Source organism: Pristis pectinata, chromosome 18 (genome assembly GCF_009764475.1).
Source record: "Pristis pectinata isolate sPriPec2 chromosome 18, sPriPec2.1.pri, whole genome shotgun sequence".
Classification (NCBI taxonomy): domain Eukaryota; kingdom Metazoa; phylum Chordata; class Chondrichthyes; order Rhinopristiformes; family Pristidae; genus Pristis; species Pristis pectinata.
In genome coordinates this window covers 1,069,373-1,086,702 of record NC_067422.1, presented here as the reverse complement: position 1 = coordinate 1,086,702, position 17,330 = coordinate 1,069,373, and the positions used below count along the sequence as shown (strand labels likewise).

The 17,330-nt window shown below is 48.7% G+C and overlaps 1 protein-coding gene across 4 annotated transcripts in view; it reads left to right on the top strand.

Moving 5' to 3' along the window:
- Positions 1–17,330, top strand: part of radil2a (Ras association and DIL domains 2a) — a 68,881-nt gene that overhangs the window by 42,704 nt on the left and 8,847 nt on the right. For all 4 annotated transcript variants that reach the window (XM_052032997.1, XM_052032996.1, XM_052032998.1 and 1 more), the window contains 3 exons: positions 2,066–2,256; positions 6,436–6,850; positions 15,171–15,271. In XM_052032997.1, coding sequence (XP_051888957.1) covers positions 2,066–2,256; positions 6,436–6,850; positions 15,171–15,271 — 707 coding nt within the window. The remainder of the gene's footprint in view (positions 1–2,065; positions 2,257–6,435; positions 6,851–15,170; positions 15,272–17,330) is intronic.

Here is a 17,330-nt window from a genome sequence, read left to right as displayed (position 1 = left end):
ACTTTTCTGTGTAGGGAAAACCACTAGGAACAAAACAAGCAGATTCATCAATATCATTGTAGTTTCTGAATCATATCAAACTTTTGGTGAATTTAGATGAACTGTGTAAAACCACAAATACAGGAGGTATGTAAGATTAAAGGAACTCTGGTGATATCATTCCTTCCACCTTCCATCATTAAGGGCAAATACAGCTCAGGTTAGAGTAAAGCTCCCTCTACATTGTCCCGTCACACACTCCCTGGGCAGGGACGGCACAGGTTAGATACAGAGTAAAGCTCCCTCTACATTGTCCCGTCACACACTCCCTGGGCAGGGACGGCACAGGTTAGATACAGAGTGAAGCTCCCTCTACATTGTTGCATCAAACAACCCCAGGACAGCACCGGTTAGATAAGAACACTAGAATCAGGAGCAGGAGTAGACAATCCAGCCCTTCAAGCCTGTTCCACCATTCATCAATATCCTGGCGAATCTTCACCCTCAGTGACACCTTCCAGCACTCTCACCAAATCAATTTATTCCCTTAATATCCAGAAATCTACTGATCACTGTTCTGAACCAACTCAGTGATTGAGCCTCCATAGCCTCGTGGGGGAGAGAATTCCAAAGGTTTCACCATCTTTTGGGTGAAGAAATTTCTGCTCATCTCAGTCCTGAGTGGCCTGCCCCTTATACTCAAAATGAGCCCCTGGTCCCTACACCCAGCCTGTCACATCCTGTAAGAATTTTGTCAGTATCAGTAAGATCCTTCATTCTTCTAAACTCCAGTGAATACAGTCCCAGTCCGCTCAATTTGTCCTTGTATGAACACAATTAGTCATTGGGCAGTAGCCGATGACTCTTACCAATTTTCACAGATGCACTATAGAAAGCATCCTGTCCAGATGCATTGCAGCTTGGTATGGCAACTGCTCTGCAGAGAGTTATGAACACTGCCCAGTTCATCACAGAAACCAGCCTCCCCACCATTGACTCTGTCTACACTTCCTGCTGCCTCAGGAAAGCAGCCGGCGTAATCAAGGACCTTCCCACAGCTGTCATTCTCTCTTCTCCCCTCTCCCATCGGGCAGAAGATATAAAAGCCCGAGAACACGTCCCCCCAGGCTCAGGGAACACGTCCCCCCAGGCTCAGGGACAGCTTCCAATCCCGCTGCTATCAGACTCTTTAACAACCCTCTCACACGCTAAAAGATGAGCTCTTGGTCTCCCAATCTACCTCGTTGTGGCCCTTGCACTTTCTTTGTCTACCTGCACTGCACTCTCTCTGTAACTGTAACACTTTTATTCTGCATTCTGTTTTCCTTTGTACTACCTCTATGTACTTGTGTATGGAATGATTTGTCTGGATGGCACGCAAAAAAAGCCTTTTGCTGTATTTCAGTACATGTGACAATAATAAACAAATACCAATATGGGAAACCTGCCATCCCTGGAACCAGTCTGCTGAATCTTTGCTACACTTTCTCAGTGGCAGGTATATCCTTTCTTGGGTAAGGGGACCAAACTGTACACAACATGATCTTGCCAAGTCCATATATAATTTCAGTAAAACAACTTTACGTTCACTTTCAAAGGCATTTACTTTCCCAGCTGCCTGCTGCATCCACATGTCGGCTATCAGTGACCTATATACAAGGACACCAACATCCTTTGAACATTCCAATCTCTCACCAGTTGAAAACATACTCTGCTTTTCTGTTTTGTGCATCAAAGTGGATGGCCTCACATTTTTTAACATATTTCCATTTGCCATTTTCTTGCTCACACATTCAGCTTGTCCACATCTCCTCGAAGCCTCCTCACAATTTTACTTAATTTAGATCTTCAGCAAGTTTGAAAAATAACAAGGAGAAATTCTGCCAACGTGTTTTGCCAGATGGTATGGCCTTTTCAGGAGCTAGGGATGCGCTGTGGGGTAAAATTGAGGTGCTGAGCCTTCATTTCCCAGGTGCTTGGTTCCTGAAGGCAGGTGGGGAACTGTCCTTGCACTGGACAGGTGGGCTGCAGCATTGACCCCTTCAGCACAGTACACACACTGATGGTGCTGTATTCTTGCACACAGCTGACATCCTGGAAAGCTTCGACAATCACCCGCCCCTGATCCTGCCTTGCAACACCTTCCACATTGAGCTGGGGAAGCCCATGACTGAGTGCCAGGACCTGTCCACACACCTGCAGTGTGTAAGGGAGTTTCTGCAGAGGCTGCAGGTGCCCGAGGTGCCAGAGGATACCAGTGGGACCCAAACACAACAGGTAAGCAAGCAGTGGCATTCAAAGGAAACAACATTGGCTGGAGAGCTTGTGTATTTGCAGGAATCTTACAGGGGTGCTGGAGGTTCCTTACAACAATTGTACCTTGAATAATATCTTCATAATAACCTGGTTCTCAAGTTAAGAGAAAATATTGAAAAGATTAATTTTCTGAGCTTTTTCCCTCTTGCTGTGACAGTTTTAAAATAACGAAAGGGAAGTAAGTGTGACTAATTGGTTTGCCGTCTCAGAGCAATAGGCCTGGGCATGAAGGGTTAAATGGCCACATGTCCTTTCTGGTTATGTGATGTTCCCCTCATCACTGATTCCCATTCAGAGGAAATAGTCTTCCCCACTTACTCTACCAAAGCCCCTCACTGTGGTGAAAGCTCAGCCCCTGAATGGCTGCAGTGTCCTTTCCTTCTGCAACCTCTCCTCTGGTAGGCCATTCTGTCAGTCATGTGACCATACACTGCTGGGGTTTTGTCAGTTCACAAAGGTGCTGTCTGAGACCACGGGGAGTTCCAATCTTCACAAAAGTACAGAAGCAAAATCCTATTGATGCTGGACACTGGAAATAAAAGCAAAATGTGTTAAAAACGTTGAGTGAGTCAGGCAGAATCTGTGAGTTTCAGATTCACGATCTTCCATTAGATCTCGTGCTGAAGGCTGTCCACAGACACTGCCTAACCTGCTGAGTATCTCCAGCACTCTCTGTTTTTGGATTCATAGAGAGATACAGCATGGAAACAGGCCCTTCGGCCCATCAAGTCTGAGCCATCCATCAAGCACCCATTTATACATTAGTCCTATCCTAACCCATTCTAAGCTTCTCACATTCCCATCAACTTGCCCAGATTCTACCACTCACCTACACACTAGGGGCAATCTACAGTGACCAGTTAACCCACCAGCCCGCATGCCTTTGGGACATGGGAGGAAACCTGAACATTCAGAGAAATCCACGGGGTCACAGGGAAACTGCAGGCTCCACAAGTTCAAGTTTATTGTTGTCATGGGCGTACATACCCAGGGTATAAATGCCATGAAAATGAGCTTTTTGCAGCAGCAACACAGTACATTCCACACATGATACATGCACAAACAGTAAACAACAAAACAAACATAACAACGTTAGTGCAAGATTGAGGGAGAGAAAGAGAAACACAGCCCAAGGTAGTGTTGGGGATTTTCGGGTGGGCATGGCACTGGAGGTCAGGACTGAACCCGCTCGCTGGAGTCATGATGCAGCAGCCCTATGAGCTGCACCTCTGTGCCACCCCACATTATTATATCTTTTTCCACTGGATTGATTTCAACAACGCTTCATTAGGAATTTTCATGGAATTTGGGAAGGGGGAGGTTTTGATTGTGACGTGCTGCTGACACTGGAGCACGTTGTGTCGCCTGGACACACACGATCCTTTGTCTAATTATGCCAAATCACTTGCTCACCTGACACACTTGGGAGTGTGACAGCTTGGATATGAAGGCTGTAGTCCTTCCGAGAGAAGGTGAGCTGTCTGTTGCTCTGACGTACAGATGTTTAAATCTGGTGTTTGAATGTTGTACTTCAGATCATAGGAGAGCACTGAGTCAGTCAGAGGTTGCAGAGATCATGAATCCAGGGTCAGTGCGCACTGTCTGATATCTCATACACTGTGGAAATCATTGCCTGTTAACCTTGATCTTAAAGAGTGCATGTCCACTAATATTAAAATGCCTGAAGTTGGTCAGCTTTAAGGGTCAGAAAAGGTATCTCTCTTTGCGTTCAGTGACAAGTCTATTTTCTGCATTCAGAATTTAGAATTTGATAAACTTTGATATTTTTTTTCTCCAATTAGTGATACTATGAAAATTTGTATGAAATGTATCAAATAATGGTGAGATGAACCCAAATAAAATCTCAAGGGCAGAATAAAGTAAACATGTTACAGGTCACAAAATTCGGTTGCATTCCTATCCCTGTGCCTTATCGAATCCTGATCAGCTGCTGTACCGATTCCTGTTCCCCAAAGCTCTAGATTCATGACCTATTGATTGAAGGTGCTCTCGCCCCTTGATTCCAGACTGGGGACTTTATAGATAACTGGCCACATTCCTTTCAGTTTAATGAATTCAGTCGTGATAAATTCACGGCCCCGGAGCCTGCAGGTCTGCAGTTGTCACTTGCTCACATCAAGAATAATAAACTGCCTTTTGTTAGCAGGTGTGATTTCCCTATCATTCCTTCATTTCTCTCTCAACGTCTGAACGCGTTACTGAGATGAGGTCACGTGCCTCCTCCGTGTACCTGTGTGGAGCCGACCTGCGCTACAAACTCCCCACTCCCCAGGTCCTGGGGACTGGCCAGTGATAAAACTGTAGATAGCACATTATTTTCATTTCACATTCCATGATTCTGGCAAGACAGAATTGTACACAAATCCAGCACAATGCTGGCTGTGTACTTTTAAGAGTCACCTACCTATTTACCTGGCCATACTCAGAGCACTGTGCCAGCAGGTAATCATTGCCACTGCTCTGTCGCCAAAGATAACAAGCTTGTGAGGGAATTCATTGTGGAAATTTACCCGATGATCACTCTGTTACTGGATAGATTGTGTACAGTTCTGCAGAACACTTTCCGTGCAATAGTTGTCCAGTGTGAGGGTCACTCTGTGTGTTACTGTGCAGAGTAGTGAGTTGCTGTTTGGTCAAGGTGAGGATCCCTCCCTGTGTAACTGTACAGTGGCTGATTATTCAGGGTGAGGATCACTGTGTAACTGTACAGTGGCTGATTATTCAGGGTGAGGACCACTGTGTTACTGAATACAAAGTCACTGTTGATTCAGGCTGCGGGTTTCCGGTGGTTGGCTGTTGCTGGCCAGGAGATCTGTGCTCTGCTGAAAACTCTGACTGTAGCTCATTATTTCACCTGCACTCACATGTGGCTGTGTTCCCCTCCCTTGGTCGATATTACTGGTCGGGCAGGCACGGTAGCATAGTGGTTAGCATAACGCTTTACAGTGCTGGCGACCCGGGTTCAAATCCGGCTGCTGTCTGTAAGGAGTTTGTATGTTCTCCCCGTGTCTGCGTGGGTTTCCTCCGGGTGCTCCAGTTTCCTCCCACATTCCAAAGACATACGGGTTAGGAAGTTGTGGGCATGCTGTGTTGGCACTGGAAGCGTGGTGACACTTGCGGGCTGCCCCCAGAACACTCTACGCAAAAGATGCATTTCACTGTGTGTTTCGATGTACATGTGACTAATAAAGATCTGATCTCATCTGATATTAGATGGATTTCCATAACGTGGAGGGTGTTCCAGAACACACAGTTCTTTAAAGTTAGTGCTGTGCTCTGCCCTGCCAGGTTATAGCTCAGGTGATGGTGTTGCTCAGTGCAGGGCAGTGCTGAGATCCACTCTTGTGGAAATGCTGCAAGTTAAAGGGAGTCTGGGCAGGATTTAAACCGGAGAGGACTTGAACCTTCTATTCATTGAATCAATGTTCCAGAAACAGTATATAAAGTATCTGGAATGTACCCAGAACAGAGACAAACTGGTTAGTTTTTAAAATGTGCTGGAACAGCTTGTTTGCTGTGAAAGGCAGCTCTGTATTGGTTAGGGTGCCATCATGTGTGGGTAAATGTCCGAGCTTGGCGATGCGTATTGGCCGGATATGGCGACACAGTGAACACTCATTGAAGGCAGCAAATGCAAGTGGATGAGGCGGCTGGAGCAGCCTCTGTGGGAGGAAAGGAATTGTCGATGTTTCGGGTTGAAAGGCTGCATCAGGACTCTGGATTCCAGCATCTGTAGTCTCTTGTGTCTCCTGAGGCTGCAACTAACTAGGAGGAACGCTGTCTAACAGTGAATCTGTGGGAGATGTAGAAGTGAATCCCCTGGACGTGTAACGTGGAACAGACCCTTCATACTGCGGCGTCTGTGCGACCATGATGCCAGTTTAAACTAATCCCGTCTGCCTGCACATGGTCCGTATCCCTCCACTCCCTGCCTGTTCATGTGCCTGTCCAAATGCCTCCTAAACATTGGAATCATTTGCCTGAGTCTGGATGTACCCAATCCAATCCGGAGTAGCACGTCCACTCTGAGGTCAGGTCACCAAATCTTGTCTTATATTCCTCGGAGTTTATCCGGTGGATGAATTTGTAACCCACTTTGTAAGCTTCTTTCTGCTTTAGACTTTAGGAGCAGTGCCAGGAGGGAGGGTGAGTCCCTCTGCAGATGTTGGAGAGGAGCACACCAACCAAAACGTCAGCCACCGCTGCTCCCCTGAGCTGCAGCCTGTGTACAGAGGGAAGGACATCAGGATGGGCCGTTCTCTCTTCCTGGGCCGTGCCTCAGGCAGTCTCCGCTCCTGCCAGGCTGAGCTGGCACACAAGCTGAAGAACCTCGAGCTCCAGAGCAGCCTGCCAGGGCAACAAGAGCTCACGCAGAAGAGGCTGGCTCTGGATCCCTCCTGCCTCCTGACCCCACCCAACACCCCGCAGATCCTGGAGCTGGCTGAGTGTGAGACAGAGGCCCATCCGCTGGAAGCTGCTGCCAAGATGGTTAATGGTGACCAGACCAATGCGTGTGAAGGCAGCAGATCGAAAGGTAAGATTGTGTACCCTGCGCCAGTGGTACCTCAGATTCAATGAACAAATCGGCTCAATTATGGAGGGTAAAAGCAGAGAAAATACAGGAGAGATCACTGGAGAGATGTTTGTACGTGCCTGTCTCCGGTTTGCTTGGTTTTGATTTGCGTCCCTTATGCCATCCCTGTATAGTCTTCTGGTTTCTGCGAGTCTCCCTATCTCTCGTTATGTGTTTCCTCTCTCCTGTTACCCACATCAGCGACTCTCTCTGTCTGCCCCTCTCTCTCTGCCTCTCTCTCTCTCTCTCTCTCTGCCTCTCTCTCTCTCTCTGCCTCTCTCTCTCTCTCTGCCTCTCTCTCTCTCTCTGCCTCTCTCTCTCTCTGCCTCTCTCTCTCTCTCTGCCTCTCTCTCTCTCTCTGCCTCTCTCTCTCTCTGCCTCTCTCTCTCTCTCTGCCTCTCTCTCTCTCTCTGCCTCTCTCTCTCTCTCTGCCTCTCTCTCTCTCTGCCTCTCTCTCTCTGCCACTCTCTGCCACTCTCTCTGCCACTCTCTCTGCCACTCTCTCTGCCACTCTCTCTGCCACTCTCTCTGCCACTCTCTCTCTCTCTGCCTCTCTCTCTCTCTGCCTCTCTCTCTCTCTCTGCCTCTCTCTCTCTCTCTGCCTCTCTCTCTCTCTGCCTCTCTCTCTCTCTGCCTCTCTCTCTCTCTGCCTCTCTCTCTCTCTGCCACTCTCTCTCTCTGCCACTCTCTCTCTCTGCCACTCTCTCTCTCTGCCACTCTCTCTCTCTGCCACTCTCTCTCTCTGCCACTCTCTCTCTCTGCCACTCTCTCTCTCTGCCACTCTCTCTCTCTGCCACTCTCTCTCTCTCTCTGCCTCTCTCTCTCTGCCTCTCTCTCTCTCTGCCTCTCTCTCTCTCTGCCACTCTCTCTCTCTGCCACTCTCTCTCTCTGCCACTCTCTCTCTCTGCCACTCTCTCTCTCTGCCTCTCTCTCTCTCTGCCTCTCTCTCTCTCTGCCTCTCTCTCTCTCTGCCTCTCTCTCTCTCTGCCACTCTCTCTCTCTGCCACTCTCTCTCTCTGCCACTCTCTCTCTCTGCCACTCTCTCTCTCTGCCTCTCTCTCTCTCTGCCTCTCTCTCTCTCTGCCTCTCTCTCTCTCTGCCTCTCTCTCTCTCTGCCTCTCTCTCTCTCTGCCTCTCTCTCTCTCTGCCTCTCTCTCTCTCTGCCTCTCTCTCTCTCTGCCTCTCTCTCTCTCTGCCACTCTCTCTCTGCCTCTCTCTCTCTGCCACTCTCTCTCTGCCTCTCTCTCTCTCTGCCTCTCTCTCTCTCTGCCACTCTCTCTCTCTCTGCCACTCTCTCTCTCTCTGCCACTCTCTCTCTCTCTGCCACTCTCTCTCTCTCTGCCTCTCTCTCTCTCTGCCTCTCTCTCTCTCTGCCTCTCTCTCTCTCTGCCTCTCTCTCTCTCTGCCTCTCTCTCTCTCTCTGCCTCTCTCTCTCTCTCTGCCTCTCTCTCTCTCTCTGCCGCACTCTCTCTCTCTGCCGCACTCTCTCTCTCTGCCGCACTCTCTCTCTCTGCCGCACTCTCTCTCTCTGCCGCACTCTCTCTCTCTGCCGCACTCTCTCTGCCGCACTCTCTCTGCCGCTCTCTCTCTCTGCCGCTCTCTCTCTCTGCCACTCTCCCTGCCACTCTCCCTGCCACTCTCTCTCTGCCACTCTCTCTCTGCCTCTCTCTCTCTGCCTCTCTCTCTCTGCCTCTCTCTCTCTCTGCCTCTCTCTCTCTCTGCCTCTCTCTCTCTCTGCCACTCTCTCTCTCTGCCACTCTCTCTCTCTGCCACTCTCTCTCTCTGCCTCTCTCTCTCTCTGCCTCTCTCTCTCTCTGCCTCTCTCTCTCTCTGCCTCTCTCTCTCTCTGCCTCTCTCTCTCTCTGCCTCTCTCTCTCTCTGCCTCTCTCTCTCTCTGCCTCTCTCTCTCTCTGCCACTCTCTCTCTCTGCCACTCTCTCTGCCTCTCTCTCTGCCTCTCTCTCTCTGCCTCCCCCTCTCTCTGCCTCCCCCTCTCTCTGCCTCCCCCTCTCTCTCTCTGCCTCTCTCTCTCTGCCTCTCTCTCTCTCTGCCTCTCTTTCTCTCTGCCTCTCTCTCTTCCTGTCTCTCTCTCTGCCTCTCTCTCTCTCTCTGCCTCTCTCTTTCTCTGCCTCTCTCTCTCTCTGCCTCTCTCCGCCTCTGCCCTTCTCTCTCTCTCTCTCTCTCTCTCTCTCTCTCTCTCTCTCTCTCTGCCTCCCTCAGTAGAGGGAAGAGAAGGGGTGAGGAGCAAAATCAAAAGGGGTGTGAGGGAAAATGAGGGTGGGGGGAACAGGGGAAGTGGCGTTAATAGACAGGTGCGCTGGGGCGGCTGGTGTCGGTAATGGGAGGGGTTTACACTGATGTGAGGAGGCTGAAGCGAGTTGCTGAGCTGCCTGGTGAGCTCAGTGCAGGAGTTCATTATCACTGATTAAAAATAGAGGAAAACAACAAAGGAATGTCAAAGAAACGGAGGAGGAATGTGCAGGCTGGAGGCTGCCTGACCCTAACCCTGACCTACAGTAAGAATTATGAAGGTGCAGTAAATGAGACAAAGTGTTTAGGGTGGTGGGGGGGTTGATGATCCAAGGGTTATGGAGCGAGGGTGATCAACACATAGAGCAGAGGTGAGAAGAGGGCCAGCAGTTTCTGCCCCAAGCTGCTGAGATCGGGACCAGAAACCAATACCAATTCAACAGGAGGCGTCCAATCAGAACTAGACAGTCGTACAGTAATCCAGCTCGGACACAGGCCCTTTGGCCAAACTCGATGACCAAGGTGCCATCCTGAGCTTCTCCCATCTGCCCGCGTTTGCCTCATATCCCTGGACCTGTCCAAATGTCTTTTAAACATTGGAATTGTACCCACCTCTCCCACCTCCTCTGGCAGCTGGTCCCATACACCCACCACCTCTGTATGAAAACCCTGTCCCTCAGGTCCCCTTTAAATCTTTCTCCTTTAGTTTTAGACCCCTACCCTGGGGAAAGACTGTGACCGCCCACCTTATCTACACCCCACACTATTTTATAAACCTCTGTAAGGTCACCTATCAGTCTCTTTCGCTCAAGAGAAAATAGTCCTAGCCTCTCCTTATAACTCAAGCCCTTCAGTCCCAGCAACATCCTGGTGAACGTTTTCTGCCCCCTCTCCAGCTTAACCGCTTCCTACAGTGTGGTGACCAGAACCGCACACAATATTCTAGCTGCGGTCTAAGCAATGTCTTGTTCAGTTGGTATTGGAATTGGTTTATTATTGTCACTTGTACCGAGTACAGTGAAAAGCTTGTCTTGCATACTGATTGTACAGGTCAATTCATTACACAGTGCAGTTACATTGAGTCAGTACAGAGTGCATTGATGTAGTACAGGTAAAAACAGTAACAGTACAGAGTAAAGTGTCACAGCTACAGAGAAAGTGCAGTGCAATAAGGTGCAAGGTCACAACAAGGTAGATCGTGAGGTCAGAGTCCATCTCATTATATAAGGGAACCGTTCAATAGTCTTATCACAGTGGGGTAGAAGCTGTCCTTAAGCCTTAAATTGTAATGGGATTTCCTAAATCTTGTACTCAGTGCCCCATCGGCTGAAGGCAAGCGTGCCAAATGCCTTCGTCACCACCCTGTCTACCCGTGTCACCATTTTCAGGGAACCGTGTCCTTGTTCCTCAAGGTCTCTCTGTTCTACAACACTCCCCAGACCTTGTCATTCACTGCCCAAAGGCACCACTTTGTACTTGCCTGAGTTAAATTCCACCTGTCATTCCTTTCCACACTTTCTCAGTTGATCTAGATCCTGTTGTAACATTGGACAATCTCTTCACTGTCCACCACACCCACTAATCTTGGTCTCATCCACAAACCTACTAACCGTGCCACCTACGTCCTCATCCAAATCGTTAATGTAGATGTCAAACAACAGTGGACCCAGCCCCGATCCCTGCGGCACACGGCTGGTCACAGGCTGCCCGTCTGAGAAACAACCCTCCGCTACCACCCTCTGACCGAGCACCAAGCCAATTCTGTATCCAATTGCCTCACTGAGCCTGGATTCCATTGAGCTAACTTTCTGGACCAGCCTACCATGTGGGACCTGGTCAGTTTCTGAAAAGGGAGAAAATTGCTGGGGTATCGGGAGGGAGCAGAGGAGGGGGTGCTAATTGGAGAGCTTTAACAGACCTGGTACAAACTCAGTGGGCTGAATAGCCACCTCATGATGCATTGTTCCCGGTTCCGTGCAATGTTCACATTACTACTGAAGTAAACCTGCTTTATAAAATGATAATAATTGCTGCTGTAGGTGCCAGTGTGTGTGTGTGTGTGTGTGTGTGGGTGCCGGTGTGTGTGTGTGTGTGTGGGTGCCGGTGTGTGTGTGTGGGTGCCGGTGTGTGTGTGGGTGCCGGTGTGTGTGCCTGTGTGGCATCTGTGTGTGTGTGCGTGTGGGTCTGTCTGTGTTTGCGTTTGTGTGTGTGTGTGGGGTGTGTTTGTACAGGGTGTGGATGTGTGTGTCTCTGTGTATGTAGAGTGTGTGGTGAGTGTGTCTGTGTTTGTGTGTGTAGAGTGTGGGGTGTGTGTCTCTGTGTATGTAGAGTGTGTGATGTGTGTGTAGAGTGTGTGGTGTGTGTGTATTTGTGTGTGTGTAGCTACCATTTAACAACACTGCTGGAGCACATTCACGTCGTATTGTAGAGAAAGTGTTTGCCAGCACCTTCCCGAAGGGTGGTGTATCGCCTTTGCCAGTGATGCCCACACCCTAAGAATAATTTACTGAGTAAGGTGGGCACTGTTTGGCCACAGTGAAAGGGTTATCAGCACAAGGGACTGGACCCCAACACCTAGCTATAGCCGGGCAGCGAAGGTCTGAGGGCAGAGGCGAAAGCCATTGCATTCACAAGGAGATACAAGACGGCAGATACTGGAATCTGGCGCAAAAAATGAGCTGCTGGAGGAACTCAGTGGGTCGGGCAGCATCTGTGGAGGGAAGCAGACGGTTAACTTTTCGAGTCGAGACCAGATGAAGGGTCTTGACCTGAAACGTTGACTGTCCATTTCCCTCCACAGATGCTGCCCGACCCGCTGAGTTCCTCCAGCAGCTTGTTTTTTTACTGTACATTCTGCAAGGAGTTTGTGTTCAGACTGAGCTGCAGAAAGTCAATCCCTGGAGTACGTTCTTCCTTATTGTTTTGGACTGGTTCCTGCCAGCACAGCAAGCAACAGCTGAACACACAGTGTGTGTCCAGAGCCTCACTCACCTTTGATCTTCTCCTCGATTCTTCACAAGGCTGGGAATGTATTTTCTTTGCAGAAATGATCTTATCTGGCATTTGTTGACCCTTGAACATTCCAGACTGGGAACTGGAGCTTTCAAGCCTGCAGCGGAGCTAGGAAGAGGGTCTCTGTTCTGTAGCAGGGTGCACTGTACTCCCAGTGTATCCCAGGAATCAGCAGGTCAAAACTCTCCTGCACCAAGCACACAGTGAACATTCTGCCATTCCGTTTCCAAGATTTCTGGCTTGGTGTCAGTGAGGCTGGAACTGGGGAAGAGATTGTTGAGAACTCAGTGTCCAATGACACCACCTAAACAGAACCATCTGTTAGTTGGCAGAAGGTCTGAGAATCCTTGGGACAGGCAAAGAACCTTCTCATGTGGTTTCTCTGTCCCAGTGTCCTCTTTGGTCTTTGACTCAGAAGGTTGAAGGTTCAAGTCGTGCTCTGGACACCGCCCCCTGTGTCACTGGACACTGTGGGAGTACTGGACACTGCTGTCTGTGTCAATGGACACTTCCCCCTGTGTCACTGGACACTGCCCCCTTTGTTACTGAACACTGCCCCCATGTCACTGGACAATGCCCCCCCCCCCAGTGTCACTGGACACTGACCCCATGTCACTACACCCTGTGTCATAAATCAACATAACAGAGCAAAGCTCCATCTGTGTGGCCCTGCCACATCCAGTGGTCAATGGTGGTGGACTTTTAAACAACTAAAAAAGAGGAGAAGGCTCCTCTTTCACAACAATGGCAAGGCCCAGCATGTGACATGGTGCTAGCGCTCACAACCATGCTTAGCCAGAAGTGGATGATCCACCTCATTTTCCTCTTGAGATCCCCATCAATGCAGAAACCATTCTTCACCTCATTTGATTCACTCCACTTGATCTCATAAAATGGCTGGGAGCACTTGATTCAACAAAGGCTGAGGGAGCCGTCAGTACCCCAGCTGTAACGCTGGGGCTGCAGACTGTCAGCTCCTTCAGCAAAGCTGTTCCAGACAAAGTGGAAAACTGCTCAGCTATGTCCTGTTCACAAGAAGCCACATAAAAGCAATCCAACTAAGTACTGCCCAATCAGTCTGCTCTCATCTGGGAAGATATGGAAGCCATTGTCGACAGTGCTGTCCAGTGGCACCTACTTAACAATCACCTGCTTCCCGATGACAGCTTTGGGTTGCACCAGGACCACTTGGCCCCAGACCTTATTATAGCTTTGGACCAAAGAGCTGAATTCCAGGCACAGGTGGGAGTGACAGCTCTTGATATTAAGGCATCTTTTGACCAAATGTAGCATCAAGGTGCCTCGGTAGAACAGGTTAATGGGCATCAAAGGAAAACACTCCATTGGCTGGAGTTGTACCTCACACAAAGGAAGGTGGGTGTGGGTGTTGGAGGTCAATCATCCCAGCCCCAGGGCATCACTGCAGGAGTTCTGTGGGGCAGTGTCCGGGGCCCAGCCATCTTCAGATGCTTCACCAATGACCTTCCTTCTGTCATAAGGTTAGATGTGGGGATGTTCACTGATGGCTGCACGACATTCCATTCTATTCACAGCTCCTCAGCAAATGAAGCAGCCCCTGCCTGCCTGCTGCAAGACCTGCACAACATTAAAGTACGGCTGATAAGTGGCTACCAAAGTGCCAGGCAATTACCATCTCCAACAAGAGAGAATCTAACTGTGTCCTCTTAACATTCAGTGGCATTACCATCACTGAGTCCTCCATCCACAGCATCCTGGTAATCACCATTGACCACAAGCTCAACTGGACCACCACAAATACTGTGGCTACAGGAGCAGAGACTGGTATCCTAACTCACTTCCTGACACCCCAAGTTCTTTCCACCATCTACAAGGCATAAGAAAGGAGTGTAATGGAACACTTCTCACCAATGCAGTGCAGTGCAGCTCCCAACGACTTTCAGAAGCCTGACACTATCCATGTCAAAGCAGCCCAACTGACTGGCACCTCATCAACTCCCAAAACATTCATTCCCTCAGTAACTGGTGCACAGTGGCTGCAGTGAATACCATCTATAAAATGTCCTGCAGTTACTCTCCAACAGCACCTCCCAAACTTACAACCTCTGCCATCAAGAAGGACAAGGGCAGTAGATGCCTGTGGACACCACCACCTGCAGGTTCCCCTCCAAATTACACACCATCCTGACCTGGAAGTATCTCTCTAATCCTTTATTGTCACTGGACCTCCCTCTCCAATGCACTGTGTGGAGCACCTTCCAAAGGTCTGCAGTAGTTGGAGATGGTGGTTCACCACCACCGTCTCAAGGGCAGTTCAAGATGGGCAAAAGGTGCTGACCGTGTCAGTGAGCCCCAGATCCTCAGAAATGAATAAGAAGCTTTTTAAAAAAATTTTATTTACAGCGTGGTAACAGGCCCTTCCGGCCCAACGAGTCCACACCGCCCATTTTAAACCCATATTAACCTACTCGTATGTCTTTGGAATGTGGGAGGAAACCGGAGCACCTGGAGGAAACCCACACAGACACGGGAGAACGTACAAATTCCTTACAGACAGCGATGGGAATCGAACCCCAATCGCTGGCGCTGTAATAGCGTCGTGCTAACCGTTACACTACCGTGCCATCTTATTTATTGATTGGTAATTCATTGCTGTTGGAGCTTTCTGTATTCAAATTAGCTGCTATATCTGCAAGATTACAACAGTGACTGTACCTCCTCGGCTTATCACTGGCTGTAGCGTACTTGAGATTGTAATGGGGGTGTTGTAGAAATACGTCTTTATTTTGTGTGTCCTTTCGCATGTTAACTGTGACCATGTGTGTGTCCATGCACGTGCGTGTGTGTCTGTGTGTGTCCCCGCACTGTCTCAGCCTCTTCCTGTGATTCTTTCCCTTCCCCCTCCTTTCTCTCTATATGTGTGATTATAATTTCTTGTCTGTCTCACATTCCAACTTCTCAGCCATGTAAAAGAGTCAATGACATGGATAGAACCATTGGCAGAGCTTATGTTTACTGATATACTTTCCCTTCCTTTCTAGATGGTCCCACTCCTCAGAAGAACGAAGCAGATGATGAGGTGTTTACTGTCAAGTTAGAAAGAGGACCTCGAGGCCTGGGCCTGGCACTGGTGGATGGATTGGTGAGAACAATATATCCTACAAATAATATCCTCACTTCCAACAGTTAGCTCAGTGATCTGGGAACATCCAGCCCCAACATAGCTTCAGAAGCTGCAGAGTCACTGTTTATTCAGGGTGAGGGTCATTCACTGTGTAACTGTACAGTCACTGTTTATTCAGGGTGAGGGTCACTGTGTAACTGTACAGTCACTGTTTATTCAGGGTGAGGGTCATTCACTGTGTAACTGTACAGTCACTGTTTATTCAGGGTGAGGGTCACTGTGTAACTGTACAGTCACTGTTTATTCAGGGTGAGGGTCATTCACTGTGTAACTGTACAGTCACTGTTTATTCAGGGTGAGGGTCACTGTGTAACTGTAGTCACTGTTTATTCAGGGTGAGGGTCATTCACTGTGTAACTGTACAGAGTCACTGTTTATTCAGGATGAGGATCATTTCATGTGTAACTGGCTAATATTTTATTTGCTGAATATATTGAGCTTGTGTGCTCAGTTGGTTCTTAGTGTTGTTTGTAGGATATGCAGACCTGAACATGTGGCTGTGAGGAGCTCAGAGAAAGCATGTGTAGGTCACTCCGTGCGTGAATTCAGTGGTGTGGGCTGAACCTCTGCTCCCCGTTTCAGTTGTCCTTCCTCCACTCTCCCTTCCAAATTGGATTTGACAAGACTCAGCTGTGTTCTGAATCTCCCTTCATTAACCTTTCAGCTACAGTATAAGGTTTTGTTGAGCATGGGCTTGTCCTGTAGTCCAGGACAAATGAATTAATTTTTCATGGTGGTCTTTGATCAAGCTTCCATAACCTGTTTCTTCAATGCCTCCTTAATTATGTGAACTGATTTGTCTGCTTCCTGATTTGACATGTCAAAGAACTCCAGCAGATTTGTCAAATGTGATTTTCTCTTTGTAAGCCCGTGCTGGCTCTGCTCAGTCTTTATTACTCTTTCAGGATGTTCTGTGATTACATCCTTCATTGTAGGATCCAGCATTTTCCCCACCATTAGGCAACAGGTCAGTAGTTCACTGCTTTCTTTTTCCATCTTCTTAAATCATGTGGTCACTTTTGCTACCCTCCAATCGACAGGAACAATCCCAGAATCTTCACAAGTTTGGAAGATGATGAGGTGCAGACACTTTCTTCCACTCAGGTTGGCAGCTGAACCTTTGAGTTCCAGCTACGGATACCCTCATGATCTACTGCTCTCTCAAGGATCACTTAAGGGCCAGAGAGTCTCTTCGGTCTTGGGTAACACCATTGTGGGCGGCACTCAGTCACTCTGTGCCACTGTCACCAATACTTCACCTGCATGATGCATGTTTAGATCATCTTCCTCAGTTTCTGCACAGGGAACTGAGTGGACCTTTGACTTTATATGAAGATAAGCTTTGTGCTCTTTGACACCCCTGTGGGAATCCTTGAATGTCTCTTCATATTTTTCCAGAAGTTTGCTTAAACATTTTTCCAATCCAGTCTTGACTGTTTCAACCAATCATTTCTTCACAAGGCCAGTCTGTTGACATAATCAGCCACTAACATCAACAGCGTTGCCTTTGGGTCATCATTTGCAAATTCCATTCATCCTGATATTCCCAGGGTCCCGCCAGAGTATGTTCTCAGTTTCGACATGCTTCGAGCTAAGGGAGCCTTACCAAACATTATATATGTCCTATCCCGACCTGAGCAGTCTGCAGCTGTGTCAATAAGCACGGTAATGTAATGGGTATTAGACTTGACTCTAATTCAGAAATAGCTGTTTTCCCTTTACCACCTCCAGTGATGTTTATGCTGTGGAGAATGTGTTGCTCATGTTGACGATCTGTCTCAGAGCTGTACAACACTTCCTTCTGTAGTCCTCACAGTAATTGTTTCCCTTCCGACGGATACTGCTGGAGTGCCAGTATCGGGCTTCTTCTGCTCTGCTGGGTGTTGCATGCATTGGAACAGGAGGAGGCCAGCTACCTCTTCCACTGTTCACCAAGTAATGGCTGATCTGCCTCAGCACCAGTTTCACGTGCTTCTCCCTGCCCCGCGGTCCCTATACCCCGCCCCGTGGCCCCCCA